This window comes from Thunnus albacares, chromosome 6, assembly GCF_914725855.1.
Source record: "Thunnus albacares chromosome 6, fThuAlb1.1, whole genome shotgun sequence".
Lineage (NCBI taxonomy): Eukaryota > Metazoa > Chordata > Actinopteri > Scombriformes > Scombridae > Thunnus > Thunnus albacares.
In genome coordinates, this window is record NC_058111.1 from 5148142 (window position 1) to 5171502 (window position 23361).

General features: G+C 39.2%; 2 protein-coding genes and 8 non-coding genes across 11 annotated transcripts in view; 1 reads left to right on the forward strand and 9 right to left on the reverse strand.

Moving 5' to 3' along the window:
• Window positions 1-18020, reverse strand: part of aamdc (adipogenesis associated, Mth938 domain containing) — a 26319-nt gene extending 8299 nt beyond the window's left edge. Inside the window, exon 1 of the mRNA XM_044353050.1 lies at window positions 17921-18020. The gene's annotated coding sequence lies outside the window, so the exon portion shown is untranslated. The remainder of the gene's footprint in view (window positions 1-17920) is intronic.
• On the reverse strand, window positions 2245-2408 carry LOC122984779. Its single transcript, XR_006403992.1, has one exon. It is a non-coding gene; the product is annotated as a U1 spliceosomal RNA (small nuclear RNA).
• Window positions 5062-5225, reverse strand: LOC122984786. The gene has a single exon (XR_006403999.1). It is a non-coding gene; the product is annotated as a U1 spliceosomal RNA (small nuclear RNA).
• Window positions 6821-6984, reverse strand: LOC122984787. The gene has a single exon (XR_006404000.1). It is a non-coding gene; the product is annotated as a U1 spliceosomal RNA (small nuclear RNA).
• LOC122984759 lies at window positions 10806-10969 on the reverse strand. Its single transcript, XR_006403974.1, has one exon. It is a non-coding gene; the product is annotated as a U1 spliceosomal RNA (small nuclear RNA).
• LOC122984760 lies at window positions 11823-11986 on the reverse strand. The gene has a single exon (XR_006403975.1). It is a non-coding gene; the product is annotated as a U1 spliceosomal RNA (small nuclear RNA).
• Window positions 13339-13502, reverse strand: LOC122984761. Its single transcript, XR_006403976.1, has one exon. It is a non-coding gene; the product is annotated as a U1 spliceosomal RNA (small nuclear RNA).
• LOC122984762 lies at window positions 14842-15005 on the reverse strand. The gene has a single exon (XR_006403977.1). It is a non-coding gene; the product is annotated as a U1 spliceosomal RNA (small nuclear RNA).
• Window positions 14935-23042, forward strand: LOC122983354 (V-set and transmembrane domain-containing protein 5). Of its 2 annotated transcripts, none has more exons than XM_044353048.1 (5): window positions 14935-17672; window positions 19139-19519; window positions 20780-21106; window positions 21801-21944; window positions 22453-23042. In XM_044353048.1, exons 2-5 carry the CDS (start codon window positions 19444-19446, stop codon window positions 22482-22484), a joined length of 579 nt encoding a protein of 192 aa, XP_044208983.1. In that variant the 5' UTR covers window positions 14935-17672; window positions 19139-19443; the 3' UTR covers window positions 22485-23042. The 2 variants fall into 2 exon arrangements, with proteins under 2 accessions (XP_044208983.1, XP_044208984.1); XM_044353049.1 differs by lacking the exon at window positions 14935-17672 and adding an exon at window positions 18335-18912.
• LOC122984768 lies at window positions 16421-16611 on the reverse strand. The gene has a single exon (XR_006403983.1). It is a non-coding gene; the product is annotated as a U2 spliceosomal RNA (small nuclear RNA).
• Window positions 23043-23361: the final 319 nt, after the last annotated feature.

The following is a 23361-nucleotide window of genomic DNA, read 5'->3' on the forward strand; positions in this document are numbered from 1 at the left end:
GCTGGGACACACTTTTAAGACTCCAACTCCTCCGAGAGAGATGCCCTCTGCTCGTCTCATTCGCCTTCCTGCTGGCAGAGGCCAACGTGCTGGACTACAGGAACCAGATTCTCTCCACTTTTGGCACTGTGCTAAAAATGGACTCCACAAACCATAGTGCAATAATGTTTTGGTTTCTTGTCATGTTTTAAATACAAATTCATTTACATATCAGTATAATTAAATTTCAATCTGCAACCATCAGAGTTTCTCACATCTTGCCAACATATTATATTTTGCAGGTGGTGAAGAAGCTGTCTGGATGGCAAAGGCACACCTGAGTGGTTCACCAGTACTGGGAACGAGTCCTCCCACATTGTCTCCTTTGTCCTTAAAATGTGTCAGGAGTCCTAATATGTCGTGGCGTGACAGACAGGTTCCAGCAGGCTGACTAGTCTGTGACCAAGATCCTGTACATCAATCGTGGGTGTTTGGGTCCACTTGTCCCCTCAGAGGGAAGGGTCACTGCTAATCAATACAAAGTTGTTCTGATTGATCAGCTTTATCCTATGATGAAGCATTTCTATCCTGATGAGAGTGGTCTCCTCCAGAATGACAATGTCCCAGTTCACAGGGCACGAGGGGTCATTAAATGGTTTGATGAGTGTGAAAATGATGTAAATCATATGCTATGGCCTTCACAGTCACCAGATCTCAACCCAACTGAACACCTACAGGAGATTTTGGACTGATGTGTTAGACAGCGCTCTCCACCATCATCATCATCATCATCATCAACACACCAAATGAGGGAATATCTTTTTAAAGAATGGTGTTCATCCCTCCAGAAGAGTTCAGAGACTGTAGAATCAATACCAAGGCTGAGAAAGAGCTATATTTATCATAATTTACAGACTTCAAGATAACTACTGTCATGATGATTGTTTTGTATAAAAGGTTTATATTTAAAAAAAGTTCTCCACTTTTTACTATTTAGATAAAAAGATCAGAAACACAGTAACACTGAGTTACATTTTAAATAGAATATTTTTTCCCCAGATACATTAATGCAACATTTACAGTGCATTTGTTCAATCAATGCAAAGAAAGTGTCAGATTACTTACATGTACCTGTATAGCGTGGAATACACAACTTTTTGTTATTGATACCAGATAACATTAAACATATAGCTAAAGAAAGTACCTTCATCATGAGGATAAAGGTCATCTGTGTGTCAGGGGTCAGGAGGACAGTAGAGAGGAGGCAAAGACATGAGCTTCAATGTCTTTTACAAGCATTTTTACTACAATAAATACTTTTTAGAAAATCTGTACACCTAATAAAGACAGGCAGGGAGACAGAGAAAAAAGGGGGGAAACACTCAAGAAAAAGTAGACAAATAGAGAGGAGGTGGCAGTAATGTGCTTCAGTTGCTCAAATACACGTCTGGATGCCACCAAAGCTATGCAGCTTTTCTGTGGAAAAAGTCAATAATGTTACTGTTATCATTATGTCCCTTGGGAAAAATATAAAAATGATTACAGTGAAATTTAAAGACTACATGGAGGTAAAGCCAGTCCTCTGACTGAACACACCCACCCACTATGAGTGGTTAGTTAGTGAGTGGGACAAAGAACATGTACCATAATTATAAAAATATATATACTGAGTATAGAAAAAACAGGGGACATTTGGCTGATACCAGGTTGCAGTACTTTGAGGTGAACACAGGTAAACTATAAAGCCAGTGATTTGGCTTCAGTTGACTTGTGACCCCATCAAATGAAGCAGTCTGTTTGCAGCCACTCAAAGGTTGAATGTCTCTAAGTTGTGATCAGCACCTTTTCTAGTAACTGAAATTCACAGACATGATTAGTACATGATTTTATGTTGCAGAAATATATTTTGCTTTCATACCCTATTAATCATCATGCAACTTAAGATAAATTTTTAAAACCACTACTGTAAGTCATTATCCCTCAGTGTATTGACCTTATTGAAAAGGGAGACGCAGACTGCAAAAGAGCTGTAACACAATATAAATGACCTTATTTTCAGTGGATGTGTGAGTGTGATTAATGTTTTATGCATCTCTGTACATCAGAATAATTTTGTACCTTCCTTACTTAGATGCAGTTGCAACTATACAATCACAATGTGGATTTTGGATAGAGAGCATTAAGACAGTATTTTTCTATCATAACTTGACACTGAAGAAATGCCTACACTTATTGAATTGAGTTATTTATTTTTCACATTATTATCAGGGGAGAGCGCGAACGCAGTCCCCCACTACCAGAAATTATGCAGTCGAGATTCCCACATTTGGGGAATTCGCAGGGGTCAGCACAACCGGAGTGCAATGGCTGAGCCTCGCCCTGGGTGAACCACCTTCTTGATCATGGTATCTCCCCTGCCAGGTAAGTATGAGTTGTACACATCACAGCCAGGGAAGTCTTTCACAGACATACCATGCTGACTGATGGTGCTGACAATCAATACATCATCAAAACCACAGGCTATAAGAGGCTGTGGATCTGCAGGAAGTCAATACAGAAGGAGCAGTTTTGTAATAAAGCTAACAAAGATTATTTACTTTACTATTTATATTTTACTCAAGTACGGACTGGTGTTCCCATGATGCATTGCTGTATTTCCACATCAATAGCTGACCTAAAAATCACCCATTGTATCAATTTTACCTCCAACAAATGAGTAACAATCCAACAGAAAGTTCAGATGAGCCAAAGCTAAAAATCATACTGCAATCAAAAGTTTGATCCACATTTGAAACTCAGGGAAAAGAATAAAAACACAGAGCACACGTTTTTTTCCCCTCACATTACAACCACTTCCTGTTTCTTTGTTCACTGGTGGTGGGCAACAGACATTCCTGCTACTGCCACCTACTGCTCTGGAGTGTGAACTACACTGTTTAACATCTTTATCAAGATGCCTCTCTGTACTTTATGCGACTAACAGTAAGATGAAATAATTTCAAAAACCACAGAAAATTGAGTTTATTTGCCATTATTTTAAATGTGAGGCAAAGCATGCTGGGAAACAACACCAGCAGAAATTATGCAGAATGGATTCTCACTTTTGGGAATGAGCTGGTCTAATAATCAAACTGAAACACCATTTCATTTCAAAACTAGAGAGCAATGAAGCCAAACAACACAAACAAACAGAGACAGTCTGATGACCTACCAAGAGAGAAAAAAAATATGTTATCATATTTTCCTCAAATGTAGAAAGGACAGTCAATACAGTGTTTTTTGTTGTTGTTGTTTGTTTTCGTTTTTTTTTTTTTTTTTTTTTTACAGGTCCCTTGTCTCAGTCAACGGCCACTTTTGATAAGCAACGTGATTTTTTTTTTTTGGAACAAGGTCAATTTTTGAGTTTTCACACAGCGAATAAAAGCATTAACCAATCAAAAAGCATAACCTGCACAAACAGTTGTTTATTGTGAAGGCCCACATGGGGTGTTGAATATCCTGCTGTATGTGTTTTGAACTTATTTACCATATCTACATTGATTGATCAGCTCCCAGTCTGTCTGTGAGCTTGCCTGTTTCACTGCAGGCAACAGGTACACTCACTCACTATGGTGGGCGGAGAAATAAAGCCAATGAATCAATACATTAATGTATCATCATATGCATTTGGTTCAGTAAGTGTCTGCTGTCAGTCAGCCTCATGAAGGCAGTTTGTCTGGCCGGTGTTTGTCTGACAGCTGCTTCTGAACGCAGCTCGGAGATCATCATCATCATCACTAGAGCATGATGTCAACATCATCCTGTGATAATGATGATGGTGATCTTGTCCTTCTCCTCACTCGGCAAAAGAAGAGGAGAGTGTTATATCTGTTCAATCCACATCAACTGTGACCTGCGTTCAGCACCTCTGTCCACAGAAACAGATGCCTGACTGCCTTCACCAGGCTGACTGACAGAAGAGCAAGCTGTCGCAAACTTTTTTGCAAATTCCTGTTTCTGTCGCAAAGTCATATCGACCGTCGGTGTGAATAGTTTTGATGCAAATTATTTGCAGGTGATTATTTAGCATTTTCGTATTGTTTATTCGTCACGCCCCCAGTGTGTTAAGGCTTTAAGAACCATTGTCGGGAAATGGCACCAACTTGCCAATATTAAAAACGCAACGAAAGCAAAGTATCAGAATGGAGTCCTCTGTGGGAATATAATTTTGTTTCTTAACGATCCAATGACTACACAAGAACAACAAATAGAGCTTCAATAGTCTCTTGTGGAAAACTGCTAGCTGCAGAATTCAACTCTTTACTCTGTTCTACAAAACGCTTTAATTCACTGTTGTTTTTCAGGGGATTGTCAACCTTCAAAAGATTTCAGAATATATTTCATTAGGAAAATCTGCAAATTAGAGACTAAAGTGAACAAGAAGAAACTTTCATATTCTTCTCTTCTTCACTGACTTCCATAGCTGTCTGATTCACAACAGGGAGCCATTGTGTGATTTCAATTCATTAAAATGTGATTCCCTGAAGCTGAATTAATCAAAGTATATGAGAGTATATTAAAGGCTGTCTGCAGTTTTCACCTAATTAAATTTAAGACTTTAAGACCTTCCGTAATACAGCACAGAATTAAATTTAAAACCTTTTTCACAATCATACTGGTCAAAGAACAGAAGACCAATAGAGAAAATTAGTGATGTTGTGCTCGAAGCAGACAACTCGAAAAAGTTTCAACCTTTCAAAGCAACAGTATTTCAACAAGATGTGTTGATGTTTCATATTTAAAAACTGAGCTGTAGACTGTTTAAAACTGATCATTTTAAATAATATTTATTGATCAAAATAACAGTAATGAAAGCCAGTAAATCCACTTGTACTGTGTCATTACAGTTTCTCTGATTTAATCCATCCATACAAATGCAGCACCAGGAGTTGCTCAGAATACTATACAAACGCTTCATATTGAATCAGTGCGTCAGCAAGCTTTGTTTCCCCATCAAAGCTTAACAGCATTCATTATCAAATCCATTTCTATGCTCCTTACAACTCCTCTCTGCTGAATGTCATTTTCTTTTGAACATATTATCAGGGGAGAGCGCGAACGCAGTCCCCCACTACCAGAAATTATGCAGTCGAGATTCCCACATTTGGGGAATTCGCAGGGGTCAGCACAACCGGAGTGCAATGGCTGAGCCTCGCCCTGGGTGAACCACCTTCTTGATCATGGTATCTCCCCTGCCAGGTAAGTATGAGTTGTACACATCACAGCCAGGGAAGTCTTTCACAGACATACCATGCTGACTGATGGTGCTGACAATCAATACATCATCAAAACCACAGGCTATATGAGGATGTGGATCTGCTGAAAGTCAATACAGAAGGAGCAGTTTTGTACTAATGCTAACAAAGATTATTTACATTTTACTTGAAAAGTAAGGACTGGCACTCCCATGATGCAATGCTGTATTTTCAAAACAAAAGCTGTTTGACACACATTATTCCTCACATTACTCCCCACATTACAACCACTTCCTGTTTCTTTGTTTACTAGCAGTGGGCAACAGACATTCCTGCTACTGCCATCTACTACTCTGGGGTATCAACAACACTTTAACATTTATCCAGATGCCTCTCTGTACTTTATGTGACTAACAGAAAGATTAAATAATTTCAATAACCACTGAAAATTGAGTTCATCTCCCTTTTTTCTGATATGTCGGGCAAAGCAGGCTGAGAAACAAAACCAGCAGAAATTATGTAGAGTGGATTCTCACTTTTTGGGAATGGTGTTTCAGTTTGGTCTAAAAATCAAACTGAAATGCCATTTCCTTTCAAAACTAGAGAACAATGAAGCTAAACAAAAAGAGCTTGATGTCCTATCAAAAAAAAAATTATTATGTTTTCATATTTTTCTCAAATGTGGAAAGGACAGTGAATACAGACAGTGAACACTTTTTTCTTTTTTTTTTTTTACAATTCCCTGGTCTCAGTCAACGGCCACTTTTGAAACAGTTGCAGTGTGTAAAGACTAAGAACCATTGTCGGGAAATGTTGCCAACATTAAAAATGCAACGAAAGCAAAGTATCAGAATGGAGTCCTCTGTGGATGAGGAGTACAGTATTTTTTTTAACAGTCCAATGACTGACTAAACAAGAACAACAAATAGAGCTTCAATAGTCTCTTTTGTAAAACCGCTAACTGCAGAATTCAACTCTTTATTTTGCACTACAAAATGCTTTAATTCACTGATGTTTTTCAGTGAATTTTTCAACCTTTAAAAGACTTTGAAATACATTTCATTAGTAAAATCTACAAATTAGAGACTAAAGTGAACAATAAGAAACTGTCATATTCTTGTCTTCTTCAATGACTGCCAGTTCACTTCCAAAGCTGTCTGATTCACAACAGAGAGCCATTATGTGATTTTAATTCATTAGAGCGTGATTCACTGAATCTGAATTAATCAAAGTATATGAGAGAGTATATTACAGGCTGTCTGCAGTTTTCACCTAATTAAATTTAGGCTTTTTAAATTTTTAAATAATACTTATTGATCAAAATAAGAGTAATGAAAGCAGTAAACCCATTTGTACTGTCATTACAGTTTCTGATTTAATCCATCCATACAAATGAAGTACCAAGAGTTGCTCAGAAGGTGTCACCATTTTACCTCTATGAAATGATTTAAATAGTGAACCATTTACAATACAAATGCTTCATAATGATTCATTGCTTCATCAAGCTTTGTTTCCCCCTCAATGCTTAGCAGCATTCAATATCTAATCCATTACTATGCTCCCTACAACACCCCTCCACTGAATGTCATTTTCTTTTAACATGTTATCAGGGGAGAGCGCGAACGCAGTCCCCCACTACCAGAAATTATGCAGTCGAGATTCCCACATTTGGGGAATTCGCAGGGGTCAGCACAACCGGAGTGCAATGGCTGAGCCTCGCCCTGGGTGAACCACCTTCTTGATCATGGTATCTCCCCTGCCAGGTAAGTATGAGTTGTACACATCACAGCCAGGGAAGTCTTTCACAGACATACCATGCTGACTGATGGTGCTGACAATCAATACATCATCAAAACCACAGGCTATAAGAGGCTGTGGATCTGCAGGAAGTCAATATTAGAAGGAGCAGTTTTGTAATAAGGCTAACAAAGATTATTTACCTTATTATTTATATTTTACTTAAGTACGGACTGGTGTTCCCATGATGCATTGCTGTATTTCCACATCAATAGCTGACCTAAAAATCCCCCATTGTATCAACTTTACCTCCAACAAATGAGTAACAATCCAACAGAAAGTTCAGATGAGCCAAAGCTAAATCATACTGCAATCAAAAGTTGTTTGATGCACATTTGAAACTCAGAGAAAAGAATAAAAACACAGAGCACACGTTTTTTTCCCCTCACATTACAACCACTTCCTGTTTCTTTGTTCACTGGTGGTGGGCAAAAAAGATTCCTACTACTGCCACCTACTGCTCTGGAGTGTGAACTACACTGTTAAACATATTTATCAAGATGCCTCTCTGTACTTTATGTGACTAACAGTAAGATGAAATAATTTCAAAAACCACAGAAAATTGAGTTTATTTGCCTTCCTTTTAAATGTGAGGCAAAGCATGCTGGGAAACAACACCAGCAGAAATTATGCAGAGTGGATTCTCACTTCTGGAATGAACTGGCATAATAAACTGAAACGCCATTTTGTTTCAAAACTAGAGAGCACTGAAGCTAAACGACACAAAGACAGTTTGATGACCTACCAAGAAAAAAAATGTTTTCATATTTTTCTCAAATGTGGAAAGGACAGTCAATACAGCACTTTTTTTTTTTTTAAACATAATTCCCTTGTCTTAGTCAACGGCCACTTTTGAAACACAGTTGCAGTGTGTAAAGACTAAGAAGCATTGTTGGGAAATGTCACCAACTCACCAATATTAAAAATGCAACGAAAGCAAAGTGTCAGAACAGAGTCCTCTGTGGGATTTTTTTTTTTTTTTTTCACGGTCCAATGACTGACTACACAAGAATAACAAATAGAGCTTCAATAGTCTCTTGTGGAAAACAGCTAACTGCAGAAATCAATTTACTCTGTTCTACAAAATGCTTTAATTCACTTATGTTTTTCAGTGGATCGTCGACCTTCAAAAGATTTCAAAAATATGTTTTATTAGAAAAATCTGCAAATTAGAGACTATACCATACCATATGCGTTCTCAGGCAACACTACAAATATAGCAGGGCATCTTCACAGGCATCATTAACAAATAAATTTGTGACACAGGCAACTCTTTCATCCTCATTTAGAGAAAAGAATTAACTAGCACAATAGGAGTGTTTGTAGCATCAAACAAGCGACCCTAATCAGTGGTGGAGAACGCTGGATTTAAGGATTTAATCAGCGTACTAGAACCAAGCTACAAAGTACTAAGCAGGTCGCATCTGACCACAAATGTGTTTCCCCCTGATGTATGAGAATGTGAAGGTAAAAGCTATTGAAGGTCTGAGCAATGCAGAATTACTTGCCTTGATGACAGATTGCTGGACCTCCAGAGCAACATGACCATCACAGCACACTACATTAATGACAATTTGGAATCCAGTCCTTCAAAGTCGCCCCATCTATGATGCTCACACAAGTGAAACTTTGGCAGAGGTGCTGAGGGAAATAGTAGCGGGATGGAAACTGGACAGACCCGGTGTCTCCATCCATGTGACTACAGATAATGCAAAGAACATTGTCATTGCCACAAAGGAGCCTGGATTGTCATCACATATAGGGAGTTTTGCTCACATAGTCAATCTGGCATCCCAGAAGGGGTTGTGAGTGAACCAGATGTCCCATCTTTGGGGCAAAGTCGGGAACGTGGTCACTTTATTTCCACCAGAGTACGACTACAGCAGCTGTCTTTAAAGGCCAAACAAGACACACTTCAGCTTCCCCATAACAAGCTGGTTCAAGATATCATCACAAGGTGGAAATACAGCTATGACATGCTTATATGCTACTTAGAGCAACAAGCTGCTATTTATTCTGCTCTCACAGAAAAAAAACAAAAACAAAAACACATAAAAGAGGCTGCCAAGGATCTCATCACCCTCTCCGATCAAGATGTGACTGTTCTTGAGAAGGTTGTTTAGGTACTTGAAGCTCCTGAAAACAGTCATATCTTTGCTGAGTTCTGGACAACAACTAACTGTGCCTATGGTCCTTCCTCTCAAACACACAATCCTGACATCTATGAGGCACAGTGACATAGATTCACAGATTGTTAAGGATGTTAAATCTGATATAGCAGGTAATTTTGAGGAGAGGTATTCTGACCCAAGACTTCAACAGTTCCTGAATGAGAGCACTGCACTATATAACCAGGATCAATGTCTCTACCCCACCTGGATGACTTCTCTAGGATTAAGATCTTTAATACTCTGGCTGAGAAAATCTTGCAAGAGCATCCCACACAGGTATGTGGTCAATTAATGCAATCAAATTTCACAAGTAAGAATATTGCAATTTATGGGAAGATCTCATGATTAAAAAAGCAATGTTGTTTGGCGATTTCTTCAGAACAAACCACATCGCGCCATCAATACCCAAACCATAGCCTGATGTTGTGGAAGAGGAGATGCAGCTCTACAAGATGGCAAAAGTCATCCCTCATGATTCAAATCCACTGAAATGATGAAGAAGAAAAGCATCTGTACCCACATTTGTCTAAGCTCTCCAAACGTAATCTTTCTGTACAAGCAACAAGTGTGGCAAGTGAGAGCGTGTTTTCAACGACAGGAGACATTGTGACAGCTCAAAAAGAAGCCCTCTCTCCAGAGAATGTGAACATACTCATCATCTTAAAGAAGAATTAGAAAATGTTAATGTCAGTGACAATTGTCGGGACACAAAAAAAAGTCTAAATAGTTAATAGTGTGGTTATTTGTTCAACTGCTTATTATTCAGATATTAGTTTGTTAAAGCTCTTAACTGTTCAAAGAATGTGAAAAATATGGCTGTTCTTCAGTCTCTTCAACACATTCTATCAAAGTCCATTTGTATATTACAGTCAGGCTGTTTTGTTTTTATTGTCAGATTGAATGGCATATGCTTTTGTTTGATGGGATAAGTGCACACTGCAGTTAAAAGAAGAGCCACTAGATGGCAGAAGGTTACTTTACAACAACAGCTTGAGTTTCCTCACCTACAAAAAGCCACCAGGATCCTGAAGTGGGTTTTTGCAGATGAGGAAACTCAAGCTGTTGTTTTAAAGTTCTTCTTTTTGTTTTTTTTTTACAGTTCATTCCCCATTGACTGGTGAAATAAGTTATTGTTATTTCATATATTTCATTTAAAATAAATTATTTAAAATTCGACCACATGGCCATAGTGTGGTACATTCCCCCAAAAATATGGCGGTTATATCACACTTGATACCATGTAGCCTGTCTTTTTCAAGAAGAATGAAGGAAGGAAAGTGAATATGCAGAGTGACTGTTTGCTGCTCTAATCTCTCAACTCTGGCGTTAGATGCAGTTTAGCTGTTTAAACAGGAGTTTTAAACAGTTTATTACATCCATAAAAAGGAGTTGCTCAGCAAGTGTCGCCATTATGACCGTATCCAAGGTTTCAAAATTTAATACAATTACATTTAATACAATTACTTACCATTTAATACAATTACTTCATATTGATTCAGTGCTTCAGAAAGCTGCGTTTCCCCCACATCACTACTTAAAGACAATCAATATCAACTCCATTTCTATGCTATTTAACACCTCACAAAACCCCTCTGTAGAATTATATTTTCTTTCAACAAGATATCAGGGGAGAGCGCGAACGCAGTCCCCCACTACCAGAAATTATGCAGTCGAGATTCCCACATTTGGGGAATTCGCAGGGGTCAGCACAACCGGAGTGCAATGGCTGAGCCTCGCCCTGGGTGAACCACCTTCTTGATCATGGTATCTCCCCTGCCAGGTAAGTATGAGTTGTACACATCACAGCCAGGGAAGTCTTTCACAGACATACCATGCTGACTGATGGTGCTGACAATCAATACATCATCAAAACCACAGGCTATAAGAGGCTGTGGATCTGCATCAAGTCAATATTAGAAGGAGCACTTTTGTACTAATGCTAACAAAGATTATTTACATTTTACTTGAAAAGTAAGGACTGACACTCCCATGATGCAATGCTGTATTTGCAAAACAAAGGCTGTTTGACACACATTATTCCTCACATTACAACCACTTCCTGTTTCTTTGTTTACTAGCAGTGGGCAACAGACATTCCTGCTGCTGCCACCTACTATTCTGGGGTGTCTACAACACTTAAGCATTTATCAAGATGCCTTTCTGTACTTTATGTGACTAACAGCAAGATGAAATGATTTCAATAGCAACAGAAAATTGAGTTCATTTCCCTTTCTTCTGATATGTCGGGGAAAGCAGGCTGAGAAACAAAACCAGCAGAAAGATGTAGAGTGGATTCTCAATTTTTGGGAATGAGCTGGCCTAATAATCAAACTGAAACGCCAATTAATTTCAAAACTAGAGAGCAATGAAGCTAAACGACACAAATAGTTTGATGACCTATTGAAAAAAATTATGTTTTCATATTTTTCTCAAATGTGGAGAATTAGAAGATGTCACAATGTTACCTCAATAAAAATGTTTTGAAACAGTGAGACATTTACAATATAAATGCTTCATAATGATTCAGTGCTTCATCAAGCTTTGTTTCCCCCTCAATGCTTAATGGCATTCAATATCAAATCCATTACTATGCTCCCTACAACACTCCTCTGCTGAATATCATTTTCCTTTCACATCTTATCAGGGGAGAGCGCGAACGCAGTCCCCCACTACCAGAAATTATGCAGTCGAGATTCCCACATTTGGGGAATTCGCAGGGGTCAGCACAACCGGAGTGCAATGGCTGAGCCTCGCCCTGGGTGAACCACCTTCTTGATCATGGTATCTCCCCTGCCAGGTAAGTATGAGTTGTACACATCACAGCCAGGGAAGTCTTTCACAGACATACCATGCTGACTGATGGTGCTGACAATCAATACATCATCAAAACCACAGGCTATAAGAGGCTGTGGATCTGCAGGAAGTCAATACAGAACGAGCTGTTTTGTACCAAAGCTAACAAAGATTAAATGATTATTTATATTTTATTTGAGAAGTAAGGACTAGCGTTCCCATGATGCATTGCTATATTTCCATATTAATAGCTGACCTAAAATCACCCATTGTATCAATTTTACAACCCAACAGAAAGTTCAGATGAGCCAAAGCTAAGTCATACTGCAATCAAAAGTTGTTTGATCCACATTTGAAATTCAGAGAAAAGAATAAAAACACAAAGCACACGTCCCCCCCCCCCCCCCCCCCCCCCCTCACATTACAACCACTCTACTGGTGGTGGGCAACAGACATTCCTACTACTGCCACCTACTCCTCTGGAGAGTGAACAGCACTGTTTATTAAAAGAGCACTGTGACTCAGAGACATACAGAACATAAACAGAATGTTTCATAGATGTATAATGTCTACCAACTGCCTGCAACCACAAACAAAGAAGTTACAACTAATGTTACTGTCAACAGCAGGCAAAAAAAATAGGGTTGCCCTCTAAGAGTCGCCAAGTCGACGCATCAGTCAATAAATCCCCAAGTCGAGTCACATTTTTCAGTTGAATCGCTGCCTTCTTTGAGCAACATCATTATACACAAAGTTAATGCAGAGTGACGACATGACAGGCTGTCGACTGTTACAGATTCTTGTCTCTAAATGACCTAAATAGATAACTAAGATGAACACAGATAGGGAAGATGGAAACGGAGGACGGTGTGACACAGAGTGCCTGTGTTTGCTCCTCTCAGCTCTGGAGTTAAATACAGTGAAGTTAGCTAAACTCCCATTTAAACAGACACATACCAGTGACCATCTGACTGTACGGCAATCTGACGTTTTCACATCACAAGCGATGAAAAACAGCATTACATAACAAGTCTTACAGGTAAGACATGGAGCAGCCGCTCTGCAGGTGAGCTTGACTGTACTGTAACTGTGGTAATTGGGCAGAGACATGAATAACATTTCATCACAGTGTCAGATTTACTCCATCCATACAAACGCAGTTCCAATAATTCCTCAGCAGATGTTGCCATTTTGACTGTGTCACATGCTTCAAAACAATGAATCATTTTCAATATAATTACCTCATATTGATTCTGTGCCTCAAAAAGCCTTATTTCCCTCCTCACTACTTAAAAGCATTCAATATCAAATCCATTACTACACTGAAGCTATTTATGTCCTTCTTTTTACTTTTAACATTTTATCAGGGGAGAGCGCGAACGCAGTCCCCCACTACCAGAAATTATGCAGTCGAGATTCCCACATTTGGGGAATTCGCAGGGGTCAGCACAACCGGAGTGCAATGGCTGAGCCTCGCCCTGGGTGAACCACCTTCTTGATCATGGTATCTCCCCTGCCAGGTAAGTATGAGTTGTACACATCACAGCCAGGGAAGTCTTTCACAGACATACCATGCTGACTGATGGTGCTGACAAGCAATACATCATCAAAACCACAGGCTATAAGAGGCTGTGGATCTGCAGGAAGTCAATACAGAAGGACCAGTTTTGAACTAAGGCTAACAAAGATTAAATGATTATTTATATCTTATTTGAGGAGTAAGGACTGGCGTTCCCATGATGCACTGCTATATTTCCATATCAATAGCTGACCTAAAATCACCCATTGTATCAATTTTACAACCCAACAGAAAGTTCAGATGAGCCAAAGCTAAGTCATACTGCAATCAAAAGTTGTTTGATCCACATTTGAAATTCAGCGAAAAGAATAAAAACACAAAGCACACGTTTTTCCCCCTCACATTACAACCACTCTACTGGTGGTGGGCAAGAGACATTCCTACTACTGCCACCTACTGCTCTGGAGAGTGAACAGCGCTGTTTATTAAAGAGCACTCTGACTCAGAAACATACAGAATATAAACAGAATGTTTCATAAATGTATAATATCTACCAACTGCCTGCAACCACAAACAAAAAAGTAACAACTAATGTTACTGTCAACAGCAGGCAAAAAAAAAATAGGGTTGCCCTCTAAAAGTCGCCATGTCGATGCATCAGTCAATAAATCCCCAAGTCTAGTCACATTTTTTCAGTTGAATCGCTGCCTTCTTTAAGCAACATCATTATACACAAAGTTAATGCAGAGTGACGACATGACAGGCTGTCGACTGTTACAGATTCTTGTCTCTAAATGACCTAAATAGATAACTAAGATGAACACAGATAGGGAAGATGGAAACGGAGGACGGTGTGACACAGAGTGCCTGTGTTTGCTCCTCTCAGCTCCGGAGTTAAATACAGTGAACTTAGATAAACTCCCATTTAAACAGACACATACCAGTGACCATCTGACTGTACGGCAATCTGACATTTTCACATCACAAGTGATGAAAAACAGCATTACATAACAAGTCTTACAGGTAAGACATGGGGCAGCCGCTCTGCAGGTGAGCTTGACTGTACTGTTACTGTGGTAACTGGGCAGAGACATGAATAACATTTCATCACAGTGTCAGATTTACTCCATCCATACAAATGCAGGTCCAATAATTCTTCAGCAGATGTTGCCATTTTGACTGTATCACATGCTTCAAAACAATGAATCATTTTCAATATAATTACCTCATATTGATTCTGTGCCTCAAAAAGCCTTATTTCCCTCCTCACTTCTTAAAAGCATTCAATATTAAATCCATTACTACACTGAAGCTATTTATGTCCTTCTTTTTACTTTCAACATTTTATCAGGGGAGAGCGCGAACGCAGTCCCCCACTACCAGAAATTATGCAGTCGAGATTCCCACATTTGGGGAATTCGCAGGGGTCAGCACAACCGGAGTGCAATGGCTGAGCCTCGCCCTGGGTGAACCACCTTCTTGATCATGGTATCTCCCCTGCCAGGTAAGTATGAGTTGTACACATCACAGCCAGGGAAGTCTTTCACAGACATACCATGCTGACTGATGGTGCTGACAATCAATACATCATCAAAACCACAGGCTATAAGAGGCTGTGGATCTGCAGGAAGTCAATACAGAAGGAGCAGTTTTGAACTAAGGCTAACAAAGATTAAAAGATTATTCATATCTTATTTGAGGAGTAAGGACTGGCGTTCCCATGATGCATTGCTGTATTTCCACATCAATAGCTGACCTAAAATCACCCATTTTATCAATTTTACCTCCAACAAATGAGTAATAACCCCACAGGAAGTTCGGATGAGCCAAAGATAAATCATACTGCAATCAAATGTTGTTTGATGCACATTTGAAATTCAGATAAAAGAATAAAAGCACAAAACACACGTTTTTTCCCCCTCACATTACAACCACTTCCTGTTTCTTTGTTCACTGGTAGTGGGCAACACACATTCCTGCTACTGCCACCTACTGCTCTGGAGTGTGAACTACGCTGTTTAACAAATAGCACATTGACTCAGTGACATACAGAATGTTTTTTTTTCTGTATACAAGTAACAGTAACAATAAATAATTCAGACAACAGAAAATTAAGTACACATGTATTCAGTGTTTCTAGCTTCTTTCTGACATATCAGGGAACAGCAGGCTGTGAAACCAGCAGAAATGCAGCAGTGAGCAGTGTTTCCCCTGCCACTGCCTTGGAAGGGCGGCCCGTTTGTATCGATATAGTTTAAAGTTACGTTATAATACATACGCCATTTCTTCCGTTATACGGTGCCGGTGTTTGCACCTCTCCTCTCTCACACTATCATCCCAACCCCGCCCCCACTCATTCACAAGTTCTGCTGCAACAGGAGGGAGACACAGCGCCAGTCCAGGCAGAGAAAGAGAGGTTTACCGTTAACAGCTCAGATAATAGCTAATAAACCGTCAAATTAATATCAGCAGCAACGTGTGTTATTAAGCACAATCCACGAGTTGACATGCAGTTGGTCGGCGTTGTTTTTCTTATAGACAGGTTATGATAAACAGTGGCGTTACTTGTGAACGGAGCCATGCTACCTAACTAGCCTGTAGCTAACTAGCCCGTGTTACCGTATGCTGTCCGTTTTGTTAACACCGGCAGCAAAGTCAAACACTCCCTCAGCAGTTACTTGTTCTACTCATTTAATAGTGGCATGCATGTCACCAATTTGCAGCCTCCTGCTCTACAAATAAGGGTTATAAACACCATAGAAAAAGGTAGACCATAAAAACAAAGATCACAATCAATGAATGAAGTGTATTAATACCTGCATAATGTGTTGAAACAGTTGCTTAACTGAGCACTGAACGTATTGAGCACACTTTTAAAATTTCATCTATCTTAAGAGTTTAGAGTTTCTTTATATTTAACATATAGAGGGGGGTGCACCGTTCCTGGAAGTACTGCAATACCAGGTCGATGCGCGGAGTGGACGGAGCAAGCCCCTATTCCATCTCCCTGTTCCAAAAATCAATTTAATATATGGTCCCCGGATAGGGGACGTATCAGATATTAAACTGATAAGAACAGATACTACACTTGATCTTAGCCAAAAGGCCGAGAAGCGATAACGGATGTACTCCGGAGGTGAGGGGGGGATTCTCAGCACAGTCAGTATCAGTGATGGTTTTGGACATGAGCCACAACGTTTTGGATCACAATACGAAACACGAATAGTCTACATTTGATATGTTGTGCCAATGATGTTGTTTTATTGCGTGATTGATGAGAAACGAAGTGTTTATAAATGTGCCGTGTTGTGTCCCCCTGACCACGTGGTACGCTTTAGTCCAATAGGAAATAGGAACAACAAACTGACCAAATTTCCGTTCACAGGTCAATATTCTGTCAATTAAACTCAACAACAAACTTGTGGCAAACTACTATATGAGGGGAGATTATTTTGATGTTGGGGAAAATTATGTTTTTACGAGTCAATGCTCAATTCACAACAAATGCAGCTCCTCCAGCGGCCTCTGGTGGACACACGAACTAACTGCACCCTTCATGGCCCTTCGTCTCATGTTACACACCGCAATACACAGAATTTACCCGCCTGATATTCCTCCAGAACAGAAGACATGACCACTGACATTTAATGGAAAGTATTCCAGTATAACAAATGGTAATGTAACCTTGACTACCAGGTTAGGTCTACAGAAAAGTTCAGATGCTTAGTAAGAGTAAGTGCAAGAGTAAGAGTAAAGTAATAGATTATAAATCCTACAACCTTGACATGAATCACTTACACTTTGTTCTCAGCAACGTGAGATATTAGAAAAAACGACGTTAGCAATGCCCCACATCACCACCACGACCTACAAATTTCAGTTAACGCAAAAAAAAAGAAAAGAAAAAGAAATTACTAAACACTTACTACAACCGCTAACTACCTACCAATGTGCCGGTCCGTTAAATTAACAATCAGAATAAACGGTTACTGTAACAAACATGGACCGGAGTGGAAGCATTCAGTAACGGTAACGGGGTTTCATGGGACCCTGGGTACGTTAGTCTAACGCCGAGCGGCTACAAGTGAGTCTCATCTGAACTTAACCAACCTGCAACTTTTCGCTGACGACAATGTCAAGTATTGACACAAGTCTGCGTCTACTGCACAAAAAGTAAAAGTAAGTCAAAAAGTAAAGTCAACATAAGAACAAATAATAATATTGATAATCACCATCATCGTCATCATGTCGCCTTGCTAGCTAGTTCAGCTAACTGTTAATCAACTGCTAGCATACGTCTTAATTAGGCGATGAAAGAATCCAAAAAATAGCCGACAACACTTTGGCCTCACAATAATTGTTATATGAATAGTTAACGCTTAATTCTATCGAGAAATTGGACGTTAGTTTGTAAAAAATTAACTTACAAGAAGTGGTCTTCGACGACATGAGAGTTTATACCGATGGCGACCAGCAGCAAGACGTAACTGACCTTGTGTATCGTGCGCAAAATTACGTCAGCGTTGCTTCAGTCACTAGTGCCGCGTGCCAAAGTCAATATATGGCGCTTCAAGTAACATATCTTTTTACGAAAAACTCAAGTTAACTAAAAGATTCTCGCCTTTTTTTGTATTTTTTAAAATAATATATATTTCCAGATTAGTTAAATGATCCGGCATACAAATGTAAGTTTTTTTCTGTAAAATAGAGAGCAAAATCAAACACGAACAGTCGATCACTTCGTGTTGAACGGATAAGCTAATCGCCCAAAAAATTACATTATATACATATGTATGAAGACAAAATTTCCTTTACCACAATTTTGAAAAAATTAAACAGATAAATAAAATAATACAAAAGGTTATTTGAGGTTGAATTTAGTTCACAGAGTTTTTGAGAGGGTTGTTCATCCTCTGCAGAGCTTTGGTGAATGATGAAAATTGATTTACAAATATATTCATCAAGGGAGTATTCATAGCTAGCAAAATGAAAATCAACCAAAGTCACCAAACACTATAACCCCTTCAAAGAAAAAGCTTATCCTCTATTATTTTCCTCACCCACTAGAGCCAAAGATAGTCTATTTACCATAAAATATAGGCCTGCCTGATTCAGAAAACAATATGTGACATTCTGAGGCTGTCATATTAACTTCTCTGATGCCAAGCAAGAAGTCTATAAAGAGATATTAAAGTTATAATAAGAAGAAATCAATAATGAATATGTTGTCCAGTCATAATACACAAGCGCAGAGTACATACCCTTTAAATTCAAACGTCAGTCCACTGTGATTGCGTGTACTGTGTGTGTTTGTGTTTCTTAGTGTATATGGATGAATACATACTTCCTGTTTGACATGTTTTATGATTCAGTCTATCCTGGTTTCATTTTGTGATAGTGTCACTGCTTCAACACACAGGTGAGTCCTCGTTGGGCGGGGGTGGGGTTCTGTGTCATAGTAAGTAAACTGAGAAGGACATAAGAGTGTTTGCTATATAGCTTTTTTCCCTTGTGTGTGTGTGGTGTATGTGTGTGTGTGTGTGTGTGTGTGTGAGAGAGAGAGAGAGAGAGAGAGAGAGAGAGAGCTCACATAGAACTCCGAGTACGTGTTTGTTCAGTAATCTCTGGCTGAACCTGTCTGATAGGTGTGGGCTGGCTGGCACTGACTTGCGCAGGTATGACGAGAAATCCAGCACAGACCTGAGAGAGGAGAGAAACTCCAGCACTTCTTTGACAGACTCTCTCACAAAAAAGGAGGAAGACGTGCTCTCAAGAACACCTGTAACAAGCAAAAAAAAAAAAAAAAAGGACAGTGGAAGAGGAAACCCTGGGAACGAGGAAAAGCTGTTTTGGAAGTAGGAAGACAAAGAGGACAATACGTCAGAATGTAACACAACCTGGAGGAGGGAGATTCTTCTAGTGCTCTTCAATCAATGGATCTGGGCTACTAATGTGGCACTTTAGGCTCTGGGATGTACAAGATGTTGCTGTGTTTCTCAGCATCACATTATATATGTGCCACCTAGGTAAGCATTCCAACACAGGCTCATAATTTGTTTTTTCTCTAGATAGATAGCTCATGTACAGTATTTGACAGCGTGCCTATATTTCAATCCTAAATACCCTATAAATACATAAAATGAGGGTCCAGCCCCTTTCAATAGGAACTCAAACTGAGAACCTGGCATAAAACTCACATTTTTCTAAGGCTCGGTGTCTTAACTTGCACAATAGGGCTAGGTAGATGAACATAACACAGCTATGTACACATTGTCATGTATCAGGTTGTCCTGGTATGCTCCCAATGAGAATGGAGAAGAAACTAAAAAGGAATTGGGGAGGAGCAGTAACTGGTGTACAAATGGCAGTCAAGCTGCACAGAAAAAACACCAGTTTGCTGTTTTTTATTAATTAATAACTTTAAAAGCAGACACTTTAAAGCTGCGGTTGGTTCATTAACTAATAAGGCTACAAAGATCATTTATTTAAGAGTCTTTCAAAACAAACCATGGTAAGAATTTTAATATCTGTGTCATGAAGGCTTATTGCTTAATCCTTATTTTAACTGTGCTGTTTAAATTTAGGGACAGGCACATTTTTTTCTCACACTGTCATGTTACTGAGTCAGCATCGGGATCGTCAAGTGGAATTCTTTACCTGTGTTTCATTAAGCAAACACACCACCAGCAGAACCAGATCCCCCACCTGAAACTCCTGTGAAAATATTTCATGAGGGGCGGCCAAAATAGACATGAGGCCAATACTGTAGGCTACACTTAAAATCGGTCCTTCTCAGCTTGTTTGACAGGTTTTGTTCCTCTGGTGAGCAGCTTGTAATTTGAATAAGAAACTGACAGAATAACGCATTTCTGTCTGTGCATGGAATTTAATGCAAATCAGTCGCAGTGTTTGACACCAAGTGGGTCATGAGATGCAAAACCTACGAGGTGATATACTCTCTGTTTATGGAGCACATTGTGTCACACATTGAAAGGTTTCTGCTGTAAATGCCGTCATTGCATGTCAAAGTTAAACAGTAACCACATGTAAAAGTGTGAAAGGTAAAGGTGCTTATTGTGCAGTGTGCAATATGTTTGTCTATCTGCCTCTTTGGATGTTTTAAAAATGTAGTTTTCCTGTTTCCTGATGCATTCAAACCTATTAACATACACATGCACCCTCTTCTCTGTAGGTATTTAAATGTTTTATGCCATTTTCTTCTTCAAAATGCATTTCACAGTGAATCTATAATTAATATCTTGTCATCTCTTCATCCTCTTCACAAGCCGGAGCCATCTCCATCCATTCCCCGCAGAGGAGCCTCACCAGGTCAGTGCAGGAGGATGTGTTTTTCTCGGTGGACATTACCAGTAACGAGATCCCCACCATACAATGGACCTTTATGTCAGGAGCAGTGAGCCGCACCATAGGGACATGGCAGCCGGGGGTGTACACCAACATCACAGTGGACTACAGCAGCAGAGTACAGCCCTATAAAAATGGCTCTATGGGCCTGTCAGACCTGCGGCTGCAGGATGCTGGATTCTACGTGGTCACAGTTACAGAACTATCAGGGAGCAGCAAGGACTCTGGGTTTGTCCTGAAAGTGAACGGTGAGTGGATCCGGCCTGAAATTACACGCTTCCTTTCACGCTCTTTACCTGCAGCTTGATACCAGAAACAATAAATCAGATTAGAATACAGCAAGAACATGCCACACAACTCCTTAACAGGATGTAAAACAAAATACAGCAGGTAACCTTGAAAATACTTTAAGCGAGAAACAATTTACCAAGTATTGTTGTTCCTAATTCAAGCATGAAATAACAACCAGTCTTAAGCTCCACCTGGGCAAACTGACTGTTGTTGGGTTGTAAGAGTGACATTTGCTCTGCTCAAGCTTCCCCAGCCAGTCTGTGTGTATATATATACAGTATATACAGGTACCCTTATAGACTTTGATGTTTATCATAGGTATTTATCAGTAAACACCATGAGTGATATTTGATAAATATGACAACATGCTACATGATTTTAGTGTTGAAAGGATGAAACATGAACATGGTTGTGCAGTATATACTGTAAAACATTATTTATGACCACGGCGTAAGAATCAGAATGCTATTATTTATTACCATTACTAACATTGAAACATAATTATCTTTCTGCTACTGTGCTACCTGTTACACTCACCTCTGGACGCAGGTGACAGGCATGTTTTTTTTTATCTCTGGATAGTTGTCTGTACCAATGAAAGCCTTTTTGCAATAAGCGTCTTTTGAAGTAAATATGACCGCTGTCTTCCAGAGGTGCTGTATGAGGATCTTCAGTACCTGTCTGTCTCTGCGTTACTACTGGCCTGTTTGGCTGGCCTTCTCATGCTGGCCATGTGGCTACTAGACAAAGCCTACAGGAAGATAATGGCATGGAGACGCAGGAAACAGATGCCAGGTAAAGCAATGTGGACAATAGGTCTCTATAATACATGCACCTTTATAAATAATGCTATCAGTTTGTGTTAAACACCTTCCCTCATGATGAACTTTGCACTAACAGTCAAACACCCACAAACTAAACTTCAGTGGTACTTGATGGGAAGTTATGACGATAGCTTGGAGGACATTGTAAATAAAAAGGTGGAGAAGTGTTCAGTAGCAGGTAGCCTCTGTTCTAGATAATAGGAAACATATTTGAAGATATGCAGGATCTTAATAAAACATTTTAAACAAACCGTGAGAGGTTTGTTTGCCCAGTTTGTTTTTGTTACCGCTGCATCATTGTGTGAAAATGTATGAATATGGTTTTAATGGGTGTGAATGCGGGTTGACGTTATCTATTGTGTTTAAGTATGGGTGTGTTTGAGTACAAAGGTCTGTGAAATTCCATTATAACTTTGTTACACCAATATGTTGTGTTAAGTTTCTGAAGTGACAAAGTTGAATTCTCCCTTTTATTGCAGAAAATGATGCAACAGAGCTGCAGCCTCTCTGATGGACATCTAGCTGCGTCTTTGTGGATGAAAAACACACCAGAGACTGTTCGTCAAACTTGTCAGTGTTGCAACACGAGGAATGCTTTTAAAATATAGGTGTTATGTACATATATATAACTATGTAACTACGCTACTATGTTTACATTTTGTATTGTATACACATGTATTTACAGCTCATTGTTGATGAAACTGGATTGAATGTAAATACATCACTCAGCAAATGGAAAAAATACATAATGTGTGATTTTCTGTTACTGATGGCCTCTTTATAACAATAATCTAAACTCAAATCAGGTTCAGGTGTTGAAAATTATACAGCTGGTTTCACTGTATCAGACTTCAGATGCAGTGATATTAGATTAATAACCACATGACACTTTTCAGGTTTTTTCAGTGATGCTTTTAAGTAGTAAAAAAAACTAAGAAGATATTAATTTTTAAAAGTGATAACATCTTCCATATACTCAACTTACTCCATATGACTTTTGACAGTTTGCTGGTTAGAACTAAAACCTCACTCATGGCTGAAAGTTTTTTCCAAAATGCTGTTGCTCAAATCAGAAAAGCTAAAAGTATAAAGCAAGATTACAGAAACGTGCAAGTGTTTACCAGAAATCATTAGAAAACATCTAAAATACTCTGATGATATGAGAAAAGATATGAACCATACAAGACAAGCCCAGGACAAAGATCAAGTAGGGCAGAAACAGGAGATGTGGTCTCCTCCTCATACATGACCGCCTGTTATTATGTAACTATGTACTAATATTACATACTTAGGTCATGTGATGTAAACTAATCCATTTTCAAGTAACTCCATCAGCTTAGGAAAGAAGCTTGAAAGCTTTGTAATGATCTTGTGCTGAGTCAAGGATG

Bases quoted from the DNA above. Each gene is read 5' to 3' on its own strand.
- LOC122983354 (XM_044353048.1), top strand. From the start codon at position 19,444: ATGTGGCACTTTAGGCTCTGGGATGTACAAGATGTTGCTGTGTTTCTC. The intron at 19,520-20,779 runs GTAAGCATTCCA...CCTCTTCACAAG, and splicing joins ATTATATATGTGCCACCTAG to CCGGAGCCATCTCCATCCAT. The intron at 21,945-22,452 runs GTAAAGCAATGT...CTTTTATTGCAG, and splicing joins ACGCAGGAAACAGATGCCAG to AAAATGATGCAACAGAGCTG.